Source organism: Callionymus lyra, chromosome 10 (genome assembly GCF_982586985.1).
Source record: "Callionymus lyra chromosome 10, fCalLyr1.hap1.1, whole genome shotgun sequence".
NCBI lineage: Eukaryota > Metazoa > Chordata > Actinopteri > Syngnathiformes > Callionymidae > Callionymus > Callionymus lyra.
The window spans coordinates 20849538-20864109 of NC_141827.1; the positions used below are offsets into that span (position 1 = coordinate 20849538).

The window sequence follows — 14572 nt, forward strand, 5'->3', positions numbered from 1 at the left end:
GACTCCATCAAGCGCAAAGAGAGAGGAAGATCGTTCCAAAGCTTAGGAGCAACAGCCTGGAAGGATTTCTCTCCTCTGGTCCGGAAGCGTGTTCAGGAACCATCAGTAGATTCTGATCCACAGACCTCAGAGCCCGAGCTGGGGTGTAAGGCTGGATCAGATCACTGATGTAAGGAGGAGTCTGACCATGAATAGATCTGAAAGTAAGAACCAGAATTTTAAAGTTGATCCTGAAAGAAACTGAAAGCCAGTAAAGAGTTTTAAGGATCGGAGAAATGTGAGTTCTACTTGAGCGGGTCAGAATTCTCGTTCCAGAGTTCTGAATCAAATGCAGGCGAGACAGCTCCTTCTTGTTAAGACATGAAAACAAACTGTTGCAGTAGTCCAGGCGAGAAGACACAAACACATGGATTACAAGCTCCAGATCATGTTATGACAACATTTTAGGTGTGAACATAACGCGATGGGGATTTTAGAAATTAGCTTAAAATCTGCCTTAAGTAAGCATTTTGTATTTATATAGCGCTTTTCCAGACCAGGGTCACAAAGCGCTTAAAAAAAAATCAATCAAATATATACTTAAAAGTTCAAGATGACATCGAGAAACACAGGAGTTCCAGAAAAGGAAAAGCCTGCACAAATAAAAAAAAAAGTGCATCTTTAATGTCACTGGTGTCTAAAGTAAACACTAGCGACAAAATGTATTGAACTACACGTTTCCAATTCTACATTTATTCATATTATGCAACCAACTAGGTAACCAACTTGCTCTGAATCGCCTTAACAAAACTGATGTCTGTTTGACCAGAAAACCGGTCAGGCTGTGAAAAGGGAAATTTGGACATGAAGAACATTTTACTGAATAATAATGGTCAGGTGTTTTAAGAGTTACTGTAATTTAAAATGTCAAGTTTTTCCCCAATAGAATGCATGTTCCAAAATAAAAGCACATTTGAAAAAGACGAGACCAAACCAGTTATTGAATACAACAGTTTAATTGTACTACTGACTTGTTACAAAAAAATACCCCTCCCCCTCACCCCTCCCGCCTCCATGTCGTGAGCACTGATCAGACACCAGTACAGCTGTACAGAATGTGAGAGACAGGAAGTCAAAAAGCACATCCAGAGACACTTCTCGATCAGCAAGATGTGCAGATGGAAAGTTTCTCGTCTAGATGTCCTTGATTACATCCTCCAGCTCTTCTTTGGAATACATGTGGAAGGTCTTTCCTGGCTCCACAGTAGCCAACTATTGGAGAAACAAAAAAAAAAGTGTTAACAGAATAACCTGGAAATGTATCTCACTGTTCCATCTTCAAATACATTGTTAATGGTTTGTCTACTTTTCTAAAAAGAACTTCCCACAGAAGCAGGTAAAACACAAACCTCGATGTTGGTCGCGTTGAGCTTTTCCTCCATCACCTGCTTCAAAATGGTGAGCGACGACTTGATGGCGTCTTTTAATGTCATGGACTGAGTTGGCGCACAAATAAGAGGGAAACAAACTTCTCAGTACTTTGAAAAACACATGGGTGGGAAAGTAAAATCTCTCAAAATGATCTACTTGTTACCTTGTGGTAGACTTCCTGCAGAGAGCTCTGAGCTCCTTCAGAAGCAGAGCCAATGGCTCGAGCGTCACACTGCACAAAAGTTCCAGAAGGGTCCATGTGATATCTGTTAATGAAATTGTGCTGTTAATTAACAAATTGTAAATTTAAAAAAAAGGAAAAGGTGTTATTTGCTTACAGCTGAGGTCCTTTTTCATCAACACCACCAAACAGTAGGGCAACGCCAAAGGGACGACTCTGGATCATATTATAAGAAGATGCATTAAAATTACAGCCACATCATTCTAGCTGATAAAGAGAACACTGGAGCTGCTTGAGCACACATGCACACATATGCAAAAGCTCTCTGGGAGAAAGAGCAGTAAGCTTTGGAAAAGAACGTTAACTTTCACTGCTCCCTTCGTAGAGAACCACAATGAAAGGATTTGACATTTTTCAACACCAGATATGTTTAATGCTTAATCTTTGCGACTCACCATTGCACCGGGAACAGCATCCTCCTCTCCAAACTGCAGTGCAAGGTTGGACACGGCTTGAGTCACACTTTCCACAGTCATCGTCTCATTGTATGTGAACCAGTGGTTCTTAGGAGAAAGTAAGTGTGAGTGCGAAAAATTCACGCTTTTGCAGATGGAGAATAAGTTGAAAACATTTTAAAAACACATACCTGAGTCTCCACTCTTGCTTTGTCGATAAGTGTTTTAGCATCAGCTATCAAGCCACTCATAGCACAGCCTATTTTGTGACACATAATATGCGTTTAGGATTCCAACCGAATCACAATATCATCAATAACAAGTATATTTAATCGCATATTAAAAGTTTCAATTCACCAGTCAAAGTGAGAATCTGTAAGTAAGTAAAGGTCATTTGTAAAGCGCCTTTTCTAGACCAGGGTTACAAAGTGCTTTAACAATCAAAAATCAATACATAGTTAAAATACATACTTTAAAACGCCAAGACACATAAGACAAACACAGGAGTCCCAGAAAATCAGGGAAAAGCCTGCACAAATAAAAATGTCTTAAAATGTTTCTTAAAGGAGTCAGTAGATCATCAAACACAGAGGGAGAGGGAGATCGTTTCAAAGCTTAGGAGCAACAGTCTGGAAGGTTTTTCTACTACAGCGGGTAAAAATTCTCGCTGCGGAGTTTTGTCTTAACTGCAGGCGAGACAGCTCCTTCTTGTTTAGACATGAAAATAAACTGTTACAATAGTCTAAACGAGAAGACACAAACGCATGGATTACAATCTGTCACACTGAGTTTTTGGTTACCAGTTACAGGAACCACCTTAAGTGTTGGCATATTTTTTGTGTTAATTGTTATATTGATTAGGTACTAAAAAGTCCCATTTAAAGAAATTTGAAATATTAAGAATATGTTGTTGTTTAGTTATATGCATTTGGAAAATCAGTGTTTACTACTTACCAATGTGAGTGTCAATTTCCACAATTTTCTCAATGCTGTTGGGCTCCATAAGGGGAGAGGTGATCCTCTTCTCCACTGCCAGACACACTCCCTCCACAGTCTGGATGCCGATAGCTGTGGAGCCCAACTGAGGAATGAAGACAAAATATGTGCGGTTAGAAAGTTCTGTTGAAATTTAACTCCAATGCAGTATTTACCTTGATGGCCTCGATGGCATACTCGACTTGAAACAACCGTCCTTCTGGAGAGAATGTGTTGACACCTCTGAAACACATTTTTTTATTTATATCATTCCGTTACATGAACATTATTTGGAATTCAATAAACATTTGAATGAAATACAAATCATCTTAAGATGACCAATGTGAAGCACTGTAGTAATATAAACAGTCTGTATCGAAAGCGAAAGTTAATAACAGAGTTAGCCGCTAACTGTGCTAACTCTTCGACGCAAGGACAGCAGAATTAAAGCAGGCATTTTAAATATGAGACCGTTATTTTTCTTTCTTTAAAATAAAAAAGAGACTGTTTTTTTTATCCATCATAAGAGAAACTTCGGTGCCTCGGTTAGTTTAAACAAGAAGAGCTGGAATAATGACAAAGCAGTTTGTGTCGCTTCTGTGTCTCACCTGTCATACTCCGATCTTGTCAAAAACATTGTTCCTCTGTTGTTTAGTGATCTGTAGGAATACAAAATAAATCGGTTAATGACTAAAGAATGAAAAATTATACAATCAAAAGTCTTAAAGTTTAATTTAGCAATTGCAGCCGTTCAATTGCTAGCTCGTGTTAGCGGCGGCATCCTGAGTCAAAGGCGAACGAAGAATAGGATTATTCGGAGATTTGAGTGCAAGGTTCGGTCTCACCACGACATTAAAACACATTCTCATCCATAGTAACGCGAATATAAAGTTGATTGTGGAATTAAATAAACCCCGCTACCTTAAATCCTTCAATGAGTTTGCTGGTTTCAGAGGAAGCGCCTAGTGTGTTACACCCACAGCTCCGGTGAAACAAACGCTCAGAGAGGTTCCGGGTTGATATTTTTTATTTTTTCGTATTGTTGACAAAAAAAAGAAAAAGAAAAGGTCCCATAATTCATTAAAATGTTGATCCTATTAATGTTTTTTTTATTTTTATAAATATAATTCAACCCCAAAAATTTAAATTCAATTTTGAAATGTATTGAGCCAAACAAAAACATCATGACTTCAGCGTTAGAAAAGGTAATAAAAACAGTAATCCACAAACAAGTCGTATTATGTCGTGTTTGGGGTTCGATTGCACCGTGGTTATGCAAATAATACTATATATAAGATACATTTGTATTTAATAAGATAATTACTTCGAAGAAAGTTAATTAAAAATAATACCTTTGGATATGATTCGTGTATTTTGATAATCCAAAGAAAACATTGAGATAACCACAATAAACATCGCTAAAACTTGCACTTGGAATTGTGAACATTGTGAAATAATTTTGAAAATGTAAAATACAATAGGAGAAGGAAGTGAAGAAAATAGGGCAAGTTATAACGTGGCTAAAATGAATACATGTTAACAGGTTTGTTGCGCTGTCTTCAGCTACTATATGTACAGTTAAAGGTTACTACGGTCTTCAACCGTCCCATATGGTCTAGCGGTTAGGATTCCTGGTTTTCACCCAGGCGGCCCGGGTTCGACTCCCGGTATGGGAACTCCTTTTTTGTATTATACTTATATTTTATTTACTTCTGAGATGCTTAACCAACCGAGAGATCATAACATAACATGTGGTTTTACTTCAATTTGTTAAAATAACAAATAACAGGTTCAGCCAAACGACAAAATGGATGACATACTTTTATAAGACCTCTAGGTGTCATAACTGAGCCAATTACCAAAGACACTAAAGCTCCAAAGATGTATCTTTTTTAAAACTGTATTGCTTCAAAAGAGGTGGTACTCAAGTAGTACTACCTATTATGTATTTAATTTAAATCAAATGACGTCATAATTACACATTCAGTAAACTATACTAATATCTCATATCTTACATTTACTATGTTAGTTTTCATGCACACACCTTCGAAATATACTTTATGATGCCAAAACATTTAATGAAAATGTCAAAAATAATCAAAATGTCTTTTCTACTAAACGTTAGCTTTTCTTATGTGACCTTAAAAGTTTTTTTTCCCATGAAACCCTTAATCTGTTAATGGCCTATCTTACCTAAATGACTCTTTTAGTGGCAAATTGTATATAAATCTAGTGGTTTTAGAAGTAAACTCCAGAAGCAAAGGCGTGACCATAAGCAGATAACTTACCCACAATTTGAATGTGGAAAAACTTTTATTGTCAATTATTTTGGTTTTAATGCTTTAAAGGACTTGGCTGAGTCAGTGTTTTAATACATGACTCAGGATAAATGTTGAATCTTATAAACTCTTTAGCAGAGACAAGCCAAACTGTTTTTGTGGGAGGGATGTGAAGTCAGCCAGTCTCATGTTTCGTCTCCCGGTTGGGGAAAGTACAGTCTGCTTCTGTTTGGGTTCAGAATGGCTTGTGTCCGACGCGTTGGGCTAGTTGATGGATTAACACGTTCGTTTTAGTTTGATTTAAACCTCGCATGTCTGGATCTTTGACAGGAGTCACAATGATGGGTCACCGAGATGTTCCCAAACTCTGGATCACCAGTGAGTTGTCTTTATTGACTGAATCCAAAACATGCAAGGATGATAGAATAAAATAGAACTAACATTTTTACTTAGTAACTATCTTTAAATAGTCAACAATGTAAGTCAGGAAAAGGTAAATGACTCATTAGGCGTTGAGGTCTATTCATTTTATTTAAAGGGTACATTTTCAATGAATAAATAATATCTATTTTTTAATACATTTGACAGTTCTAAAATAATAATTTAATATTTTGTTTCTGTTTCAGTCCTTCTGTTCTCATTCTTCTGTGCTGGTAAGTAGTGAGTTTTTGTCTGTCACCTAGTGTGTTTTAGCTTTTATTCTTAAATAAATGAAAAGTAAGTAAGTAAGTAAGTAAGTAAATTATATTTGTAGAGCGCTTTTCAAGACCAGGGTCACAAAGCACAATCAAAACAATACCCAATAAACTATCAACTTTAAAAGATTGAGACACAAGACAAACACAGGAGTCTCAGAGAATCAAGTATTTCTTAACATCGTGTCCAAACGGCCGACTAAAAGGCTAATTAAAAGTTTTTAACAGATATGTGTCCTTCATTTATAATTTATTCATTGTTGCTAAGATAATTGTACTTGTACTTTTACTACACAGTGATACATCTTTTTATAATATTATTGGATCCAGATCGAAATTCATAATCAACCAACGGAAACTTATTTTCTGTTGCATGTCCTGTTTCCTGCAATTCCGGAACATTTCATTTAAGCACCTTTGGATCTTTTCTAGTTATTTCACTAAAAAACAACTTCAAAAATTCATTTGCCTCCTTGGTGGAGTGAATACTTATCCAGAGACGTTTTCTGTCTCTATGTTTGTATTGAAATGTTTAGTGTCACTCTTTGTCTACATGACGTGTTGACTGTTTATTTATGGCAAAATCTGAAACCACGTTCAGTCGACACACTGACACAACAACACTTCTGTCCTGGGGCTTACTACGACTCACTTGGGAGGTCTCTGACTAGATGTTCAAGTTCAAGAAGTTCTACTCAGATTCTCTCCTGGACGATTAACCTTTGCACATCGTCCATGGGGAAGACTTCAGACTCCCTGCAGGGGAAAATAATTGCTCTGACCTTGTTCTTCCGGTCACTACACAAAGCTTGTGATCGTACACGAGGTAGGAAGATGGTTAGAACTCATTTTAGATTAGTGAAGTACCTTAAAAGGCGCTGTGACTATCTGTCCGTCAGTCCCATGCTCCACCCTTTCTCATTTGTGAAGACAGTAAGGTAGTTGAATTGCTCCACCTAGTGATCAATCGGCCACTATAGGACTTCATCAAGGAGAACCAAGTCCCAATCGTGCGTAATCTCCTTCATCTGTCCATCAGTGGCTGGTCAATCTGACAGCAGCAGCACTAGTTTGGTGGTGGCTGGGTACAACATCAGTGCACCGGTGGGCTCCAGGGTGGTGCTCCAGTGCATGAGCGGTCGCATGGTGTGGACCAGGGACGGGGTTCGGGACCGACAGCGGGTGGTCCACTGGGACATGTACCGCGCTCGGCACGATTACGGCATGGAGCGAGTGCTGGACATGTTCTCGGCAGGGGACCAGAGGATCTACAACTCGTACAACCTGGACAGAGTCGGACTGAACTCCAACGCCTTCAAGGATGGGAACTTCTCTCTGGTCATCAAAGGTGACACTGCTTGGTCCCTTTATCTCTCGGGTATACGGATAGTTTTTAAGACAACCTCATGTGTTTGGCAGACGTCACCCTGAATGACGGGGGTCTGTACTCGTGTAACCTCCACCACCTTTACTGCCACCTGTATGAGACGGTCAGAGTTCAACTTAACGTCACAAAATCACGTAAGTAACAAACGTTCCTGTGACTCTTTATCGTACATCATACTCAAATCTGACCCTAAATATGATTTGACATGATTGAAATAACTAAAATAGGAGAAAAGTTGGTGAAGAAGTTCCAAAAATGTAGTTTCACGCAAACATAAACACTATTCTAGATTTAGTCTCCAAGAAATTGAGTCCATTTTGAAAATACAAATGACTCCATTGGCCAATCCTATCCCTCCTTATCTGACTTGACTCGACATTGTTTGTTGTGCGAGCCAATCCGATACACACAAGGTAACTTAGGTAACTAACCAACTGTTGTTCACTGATTGGTAAGGGAGTAACATATCTGAAAAAGTTAGCAGCACAACTCCCAACACAAGAAAAAAAATCACCATTATTAAGAAAAAAAGCACTAGGAGTACGGTATGTCAGACTCAAAAGTTTTTCCGGGACTTTCCGTGTCTTTTAAGTAAACCATTGTGTCAAAGTTTTGCGGCGCTATGTAATGACGGCCTTCGATGAGGATGAATTTGCTCTGCAGTAATGATGGCGATGAAATTGATGATGATGATGTTTACTGCCCAGTGAATTCTAGCCTCACAGCTCTTGTGACACAACCCTGTTTCATGAGGCCCTGAGTCAGGTGGTGTGTCTTCGGTGTTCCACAAAACCTTTGTCAAAAAACACCAGAGACCGCAGCATTTGCCACGGTGATATGTGTCCATCCATTAGCCAAACAGAACCCAGAATACAGAACTTAGAAGTCACTGCACGTGTGTTAGCCAATAGCATGTAGCGAAAAATCCAGAACTATCAAAGACACACACACCCAAAAACATCTGCAAAGTTTTAAAGCCACGTAAAATGAAGCGTGGTGGCTTTTGCACTATGAGGAATGGCCAAAGTTCCTTTAAACCATATTCTCCCACCTCACACCTTAGGACCTTGACACACCACGCCGATTATCGGGCGTGTGGCGCTGTCCGGCAGTCCTGTGTGGTCGGCGCCCCTGTGGTCCCTGTGGTGAGTCTCCCCCAGTTGGGTGTCGGTCCTAGTCGGACGACAAAAGAGGAGGTTCACGCGTTCAGTCTGATTGGTCGAGTGCTAGGTTTAGCTAGCGAATCAGCGCAGGATAATGAAACAGAAGTGACTATTGTAAACACCAGATAAACACCGACCGTTCTCGACTAGTCTCAAAGCATTTATGGTCTTCACTTCTGTCTGGCGTCAACGCGCTGCAGCGCCACCCGCTGTCGCACATGCACGGAACATACACTTTTGCCTATAATCTCTTCCGATGCATTTTTTTCGAGAATTTCCCGTTTGGCCAGCTGTGGGCAGTAGAACGGCTGTTTTAGATATTCTACGTCGTAGAATACTTAACGTCACATTTGTCGAACTCAAGGACCATTGCGGCCCACAAACCCATTTTATGGGTGCACCGGATGGTTGGCAAATAGTAGATAAATGTACCTGTAGCTGTGAGATTATGCTTGTCAAAGACTTTCAATATGAGTAAAACTGATGTTGAAGGAAAGAAATTTGCTTTGTGAGGGTTTGCTGAATGAGGGCGAACATGGAGATGATTAAAATATATTGAGCTTCCAAGAATAAAAAGACACAAATCGCAATCAAACTCATACTTCCGGGTTAATGTATATGTTGTTCGGCCTGTGACTCAGGCCTCCCAAGTATTTTGGTCCTATTTGTGACTGAGGTTGAAACTCCGTTTCATCGTTAACATGGGTCGACAATGGCAGGACGTAAAGAGCAGCGGTACTGGGACGGCCAGAAGGCTGTGTACGTGGTGCTACTGGGCAGTACTGTGGTGCTGCCTTGTGTCAACAGACGAAACGTCTGGACGGACTGGACCCTCGAGGAGGAGGATCAGCAGGTGGGTGACCAACATTCTATCACTAAACTCCAAACATTTATCGATTCGTTTTTTTTTTTTAAGGTCGTCCACTGGGACCGCCAGTCACTCGGAATCCTCTACGACCGCGCCGACCGACTGGTCGACCTCTATGCGTCCGGGGAGCAGAGAAGCTATGGACCTATGTTCCTCCAGAGGAAGATGAACATCAGCGGCAGTGCCTTTTCAGTGGGAGACTTTTCACTCACCATCTCTGAACTACAGGTGAGCTTGTGAAGACATAAGGAGGCACGAATGCCTTGAAAATTTGACATGTGCTTGTGTCGAAAACAGCCCACAGACCAGGGGTTGTACACATGCCATCTACATCACCATTACTGTGGTCTTCATGAGAGAAGAGAGTTCCAACTGTCTGTCCAACCAAAAGTCGTCCAGACCACCCTGCCACCCAAAGCCCTGCCTAGTGAAGACAAAGGTATGAACGCACACGTTAACAGCCTCGTCCACGGCTCTGCTCAACGACTTAGAAGATTCAAAATATCATGAGAACGATCTCATGATTCGGAGACACATCTGTTCTTCCACTCACATCCTCTGTGCAAACTCGCCCAGTGAGGACCAAACATGGACGCTCAATCCAGGAAATCGCTTTTCAATTTTGCTTCATCAGCATGTTTGCTTCCAGAACCAACAACCAGCTCCATCGCAGCAGAGCGTTATCTCTATTTTATAGCGCTTCAGTCACGATATGTTAAAAAAAGAAAAAAGTTGAAATCTAAAATGAAGAAGTCCCAATGCCACGGAAAGTTATAAAATGTGGCAAAATCATTGAGAGAATATTTGTGGCAAAGCCCATGTGCGCCTGGGATGGTGGGCTGATTTCATCTCGCAGGAATTTCTCAGATCCTGAGTGTGGACTGAAATACATTTCTTCCACTCTCGCATCCGAGACCTAGAGCAGAAGAAAAATTTTACATTCAGCTCAAAGCAAACGATGACTCAGGACATCAGCTATATGAAGATATGAACGCAAACTTTGACCCTCGACATTCAACTTTTCTGGTATAGACGTTCAGCTGGGAGTGATATTTTGCCCGAGGGAACTCAGCGTAAGACACAAAATATTTCAATAAAACAGAGTTTGTACAAACAGACACATCCTGATGTGTACAATAGAGTCCAAGATCTGTTTCAGACTAACGTAAATCAACACATCAGTTGCTCTTTAAACAAATCTGGATTATCGTAATTCTGACACCGATCTAGAAGGAAAAACTCACAACATAATAGTTAAATGGGAGAACAAGAGTTGGGTTTGTGGATTTCTGAATCTCTTGTTTCTTAGTCAGCTCTACCTTCTTCGATATTATGAACTGGAATGGGTTAACTTTTTTGATTGTCGACTTTTTCGAAGCTGATTATCGGGACAATGTCACTCTTAACAAACCTCAGACTGCAAGATTATTTGATAGGATAATCTAATAACGGTTAGGTTATCGATTATTTGCCATGTCTGCGCAGCAAGGGACAAAATCAGGACAAAAAAAATCTGCCTTTTACAAAAATTGTCCTTATGTTTGTAACCTGCTTTGACAGTTTAAGGGCTGTTTATGTAGAAAATCAACAGGTAAATGAAGAGATATATCTTAGTCACAACCGACATGTTTTTAGGTATGATCCCTCAGGCATAATGAACAGAAATGAATAACTGAAATAACTCTAAAACTGACTGGATGGTCATAATTACAGCTGGACAAGTGGCAACAATTCCGCTGAGCTCGTAACAAAAAAGGTCAACATCTGACCATTCATGCTAAACCTTCCTACTGTGAGCGTTTCAATGCAACTGAGTTACCCCAGTTCTCAGACTGTCTGCTACCATGTTGACTTTGGATCAGTCCTGACATTCTGGAGAGGTTTGTTTTTATTCCCAGTCCCACCTCCCCTCTTGTCCTCCACTCGCTCTCCTCTCAAAAGTCCAGATGTTGAAGTTTGTTTACTTTCATCACGTTCCTCCGATTTGTTCAACATCTGTACAACAGGGATGTATTGATGCATGTGCAGGGAGAAGGTGAGGAGTGTTTTGAGTCACCGGGGGGATATGTAGGTCAGCCCTTCCTCATGCAAGTGTTATTTCGGAGATCAGTCTTGAGCCGACCGTCGGAATCCGAACGGAAGCTGGAGTCAGACTTCGAGGATTAGCTGAGTTATTAAAAAAACAAGGTCACAATGAGGAGAGGAAGGTTTCTGTATCTTTTTTTTTAGTTTTTCTCCTCCTGTCCCCTCGTCTCGCCCTTTCTTCTTCTTCTTCTTCGTCCTCCATTTTTCTGCCTCTTTCTTTCTGTCTTCAACTGCCAGGAAAAGTGAATCACTGTCTGCAGCTCTTTGCTCCTAGTCCACATCAGCAGTTGACTTTCAAACAGAAACCTGCGTTTCTCTTCAACACTTCACTCAGCTGGTTCTCTACCACAATACATCACTTTAATTGATCCACCACATATTTAGGTACATGGAAAAGAGCCGGTCACACAGAGACACATTTAATAACAGAGCTAAAGTTTCAACATGATTTTTCTATGGAGGGATGCTAGGCCATCTCATGGAAATAGGACCAGGAGTCGTTCAACACTTGAAGTAGAATGACTGCTCGTTCATATAAAAAAAAAAAAATGCAACGTAGCACTGATCTTGTCCAATATTCAAGTCGAATTGCGGTTTGGGTCTTGCATCCCTGGCAATAAAGTTGATTCTTGGGAAGAGCACAATCTTTTCCTTTTTAACTTCAATGTATTTTTTCTTTGGTCATTTTTATCTCATTGCATTTATAATTAAGTAAGTCATTTATATTTATGGAACGCTTTTCCAGAACAGGGTCACAAAGCGCTTAAACCATCAAACAAATACTGAATAAAATATATACTTAAAAGGTCATGATAACACCGAGAATAGCGCATGAGTTCCAGAAGATCAGGGAAAAGCCTGCACAAATAAAAATGTCTTAAGAATTATATATTATATAAAATTATATATTTTAATCGCAATTATTTGATTTAATTTTTTCATTAATTACATTTTATTTAATTATTTTGGGTTATTTTTGTTTTTATTGAAAAACGTGACACGTGATACACAAAACAACTTAAAAAAAACAAAGTCAGGATCTCAGGAATATATAAACTCAATTGAAAAAAACTCAATAATAAAACATTTCTGAAATGTGTATGCTGGAAATCAGAAGAAACTCATCTATCATATAACTTTCTTTTTCCCTAAAAAGGAGTTTTATAATTTATTATACGGTGACATTAATAACAATGTTCATCTTTAATATGCTGACTCATAATGTTTTTTACTTTTCTGGTAATTATAGTTTACTTTAGGGATTTGTAAGCGACAAAGACATTCAACGCTCTGACTAAACTACCAAGAACAGAAATTTTAGTCTTTACAAACACAAAAAAACAGTTCTCATCATGAAATAAACTTGTTTTCTTACCTGTACCCACCGCTTAGCTTAGCATACTTAGCTTAGCATACTTAGCTTACCTAGTCAATTTTACAAGACGACAATTCATTTAAAGAAATAACAGCCTATAGCTTGTGAACAACACTTTTAGTTTTCAGTTAAAGTCAGTGTTTTATTAATGTTAACAGACGATAAAACATGAACGTTATAATAGTACTGAAGTATGAGCGAGTCTTGCCCGGTTACTATCGCCAACCTGTGGTGGAAAAACGCAATTGCAACAATCTTGCTATATAATTAATTTTTTGGTACTTTGTCTAAAACGTTCTTTCTATCGGTGTCCAGACTCCAACCCACCTGAGAAGCCTCCAGTCATCAACGTGGTCCTGCCCGACCATCGCTTCAACTTCCTGCTGCCGCTGGGCTACGTCCTGACCATCTTCCTCCTGCTGGCCTTCACCATCCTCATCATCATCCTGGTTTCACGCAAACGCAAAACAAAAGGTCAGCACAAACATTTCTTTAAACAAATGCATAAGTTAACGTTGTATTATTGTGTCACAGTGTTCCACCCGCAGACGTCGATAAGGTCAGTGTGACACACACACTGGGGTCAACACACACACTCACGACATGCTTGTTTCTGAAGAAGTCACAGCAGCTCAGAAGAGTACGAGATGGAGGACACGCCTGCCAACACGTCCACCTACGAGCCAGAGGAGAGACCTTTAGGTGAGTCCACTGGTCTAGAAGCAGCTCCAACATGTCTTCTTGACCTGCACTGTTGCTTCAGACTACAAGAACAACCTGCTGCAGGAGAAGACTCGCTTCAGCGCGGCGGCCATTGATCTCGACAAAGGTGACATTGTGAAAATACACCTTTCTGTCCATTTCAGGTGGAATAATTCGGTTGTTTCTTCTAGAGCTGCAGAAATTTTCCAAGTGATGAAGCCAACTGGAGACGATCGGAACCTCTCGAGTGATTGATTTGTTTGAAGAGTTATCTGGAATATGGTCTCATCATTTTATAACATTAAATAAATAACTAAACACAAAATGGGGAACTTTGACCTACAGTACATACCTTTTGTCAAAGCACTTCATCCATCGCTTTCATGGATGGAGGATAATAAACTTCAGCTTGTTCGCCGAGAGAGGAAAGACAGTTGGAAAGCTGAACGCTCAAAGTAGATGAAGGTCCACCTTGATGTGAACTATAAAGATGCTAATGTTGAACATATGGAACCGATATTTGTAATATCAACAATCATAGTGAGAACTTATGTCAAAGGAAAGTTGTGCAGCTTCTCTTCTGGAAGGAACATTGAAAGAAAATGTAATTCCAACATTCAACCTGTGTATGTTCTTGTATGTTCATCACCAACTTCAATCCAAACGTCTTCATCAGTCTGTGTCCGTTTACTCTCCATATTGTTCGGATTAAAGTTTGCCCTCATTTGGAAGAGGGTCGTGTAAAAGACAGTTAACCTTCATACCTACTTTTGACCCAAATATCACTACATAAAGTAAATGCACGGCATTAAATTCTATCTCATTTCATTTCAGTGAACATCCATATATTATCAATTCAATGTCAGCTCCAAAAAAAAAATACCCAAGAGACAGCCCACTTATCTAACAGAGAAACAGAGTAATTTGAGATATTAGAGCAATTTTTTTTTCCAAATTCCCTAATAGGAATGTTTCAACAGGATTAACGGCTATTTAC

The 14572-nt window shown here is 39.6% G+C and overlaps 2 protein-coding genes and 1 non-coding gene across 4 annotated transcripts; 2 read left to right on the forward strand and 1 right to left on the reverse strand.

Annotated features, from left to right (window-relative positions):
• Positions 1 to 976: 976 nt before the first annotated feature.
• psma5 (proteasome 20S subunit alpha 5) lies at positions 977 to 4008 on the reverse strand. Its single transcript, XM_087800358.1, has 10 exons — positions 3943 to 4008; positions 3630 to 3680; positions 3198 to 3264; positions 3001 to 3127; positions 2238 to 2305; positions 2047 to 2154; positions 1749 to 1807; positions 1574 to 1676; positions 1389 to 1475; positions 977 to 1251 (listed from the first exon to the last, which is right to left on the reverse strand). Exons 2-10 carry the CDS (start codon positions 3656 to 3658, stop codon positions 1174 to 1176), a joined length of 726 nt encoding a protein of 241 aa, XP_087656484.1. The 5' UTR covers positions 3659 to 3680; positions 3943 to 4008; the 3' UTR covers positions 977 to 1173.
• A 617-nt stretch (positions 4009 to 4625) lies between these two features.
• Positions 4626 to 4697, forward strand: trnae-uuc (transfer RNA glutamic acid (anticodon UUC)). Its single transcript has one exon. It is a non-coding gene; the product is annotated as a tRNA-Glu (tRNA).
• An 842-nt stretch (positions 4698 to 5539) lies between these two features.
• Positions 5540 to 14231, forward strand: LOC148070930 (matrix remodeling-associated protein 8-like). 2 transcript variants are annotated; one of them, XM_087801503.1, is made up of 12 exons: positions 5540 to 5678; positions 5927 to 5953; positions 7035 to 7343; positions 7415 to 7516; positions 9265 to 9398; positions 9462 to 9641; positions 9711 to 9852; positions 13189 to 13347; positions 13408 to 13438; positions 13496 to 13575; positions 13637 to 13702; positions 13767 to 14231. In XM_087801503.1, exons 1-12 carry the CDS (start codon positions 5612 to 5614, stop codon positions 13787 to 13789), a joined length of 1320 nt encoding a protein of 439 aa, XP_087657629.1. In that variant the 5' UTR covers positions 5540 to 5611; the 3' UTR covers positions 13790 to 14231. The 2 variants fall into 2 exon arrangements, with proteins under 2 accessions (XP_087657629.1, XP_087657630.1); XM_087801504.1 differs by having other exon boundaries at positions 13408 to 13432; positions 13493 to 13575; positions 13767 to 14229.
• The last annotated feature ends 341 nt before the right edge of the window (positions 14232 to 14572 follow it).

What these genes read in the sequence shown, in the direction of transcription:
- psma5 (XM_087800358.1), bottom strand. Translation starts at nt 3,658, where the DNA reads ATGTTTTTGACAAGATCGGAGTATGACAG. An exon ending in GGAAATTGACACTCACATTG is followed by an intron (nt 2,306 to 3,000) that starts GTAAGTAGTAAA and finishes GTCACAAAATAG; the next exon opens with GCTGTGCTATGAGTGGCTTG. An exon ending in TCAACGCGACCAACATCGAG is followed by an intron (nt 1,252 to 1,388) that starts GTTTGTGTTTTA and finishes TTTCTCCAATAG; the next exon opens with TTGGCTACTGTGGAGCCAGG.
- LOC148070930 (XM_087801503.1), top strand. Translation starts at nt 5,612, where the DNA reads ATGTCTGGATCTTTGACAGGAGTCACAATGATGGGTCACCGAGATGTT. An exon ending in ACGCAAACGCAAAACAAAAG is followed by an intron (nt 13,348 to 13,407) that starts GTCAGCACAAAC and finishes ATTGTGTCACAG; the next exon opens with TGTTCCACCCGCAGACGTCG. An exon ending in GCCAGAGGAGAGACCTTTAG is followed by an intron (nt 13,576 to 13,636) that starts GTGAGTCCACTG and finishes CTGTTGCTTCAG; the next exon opens with ACTACAAGAACAACCTGCTG.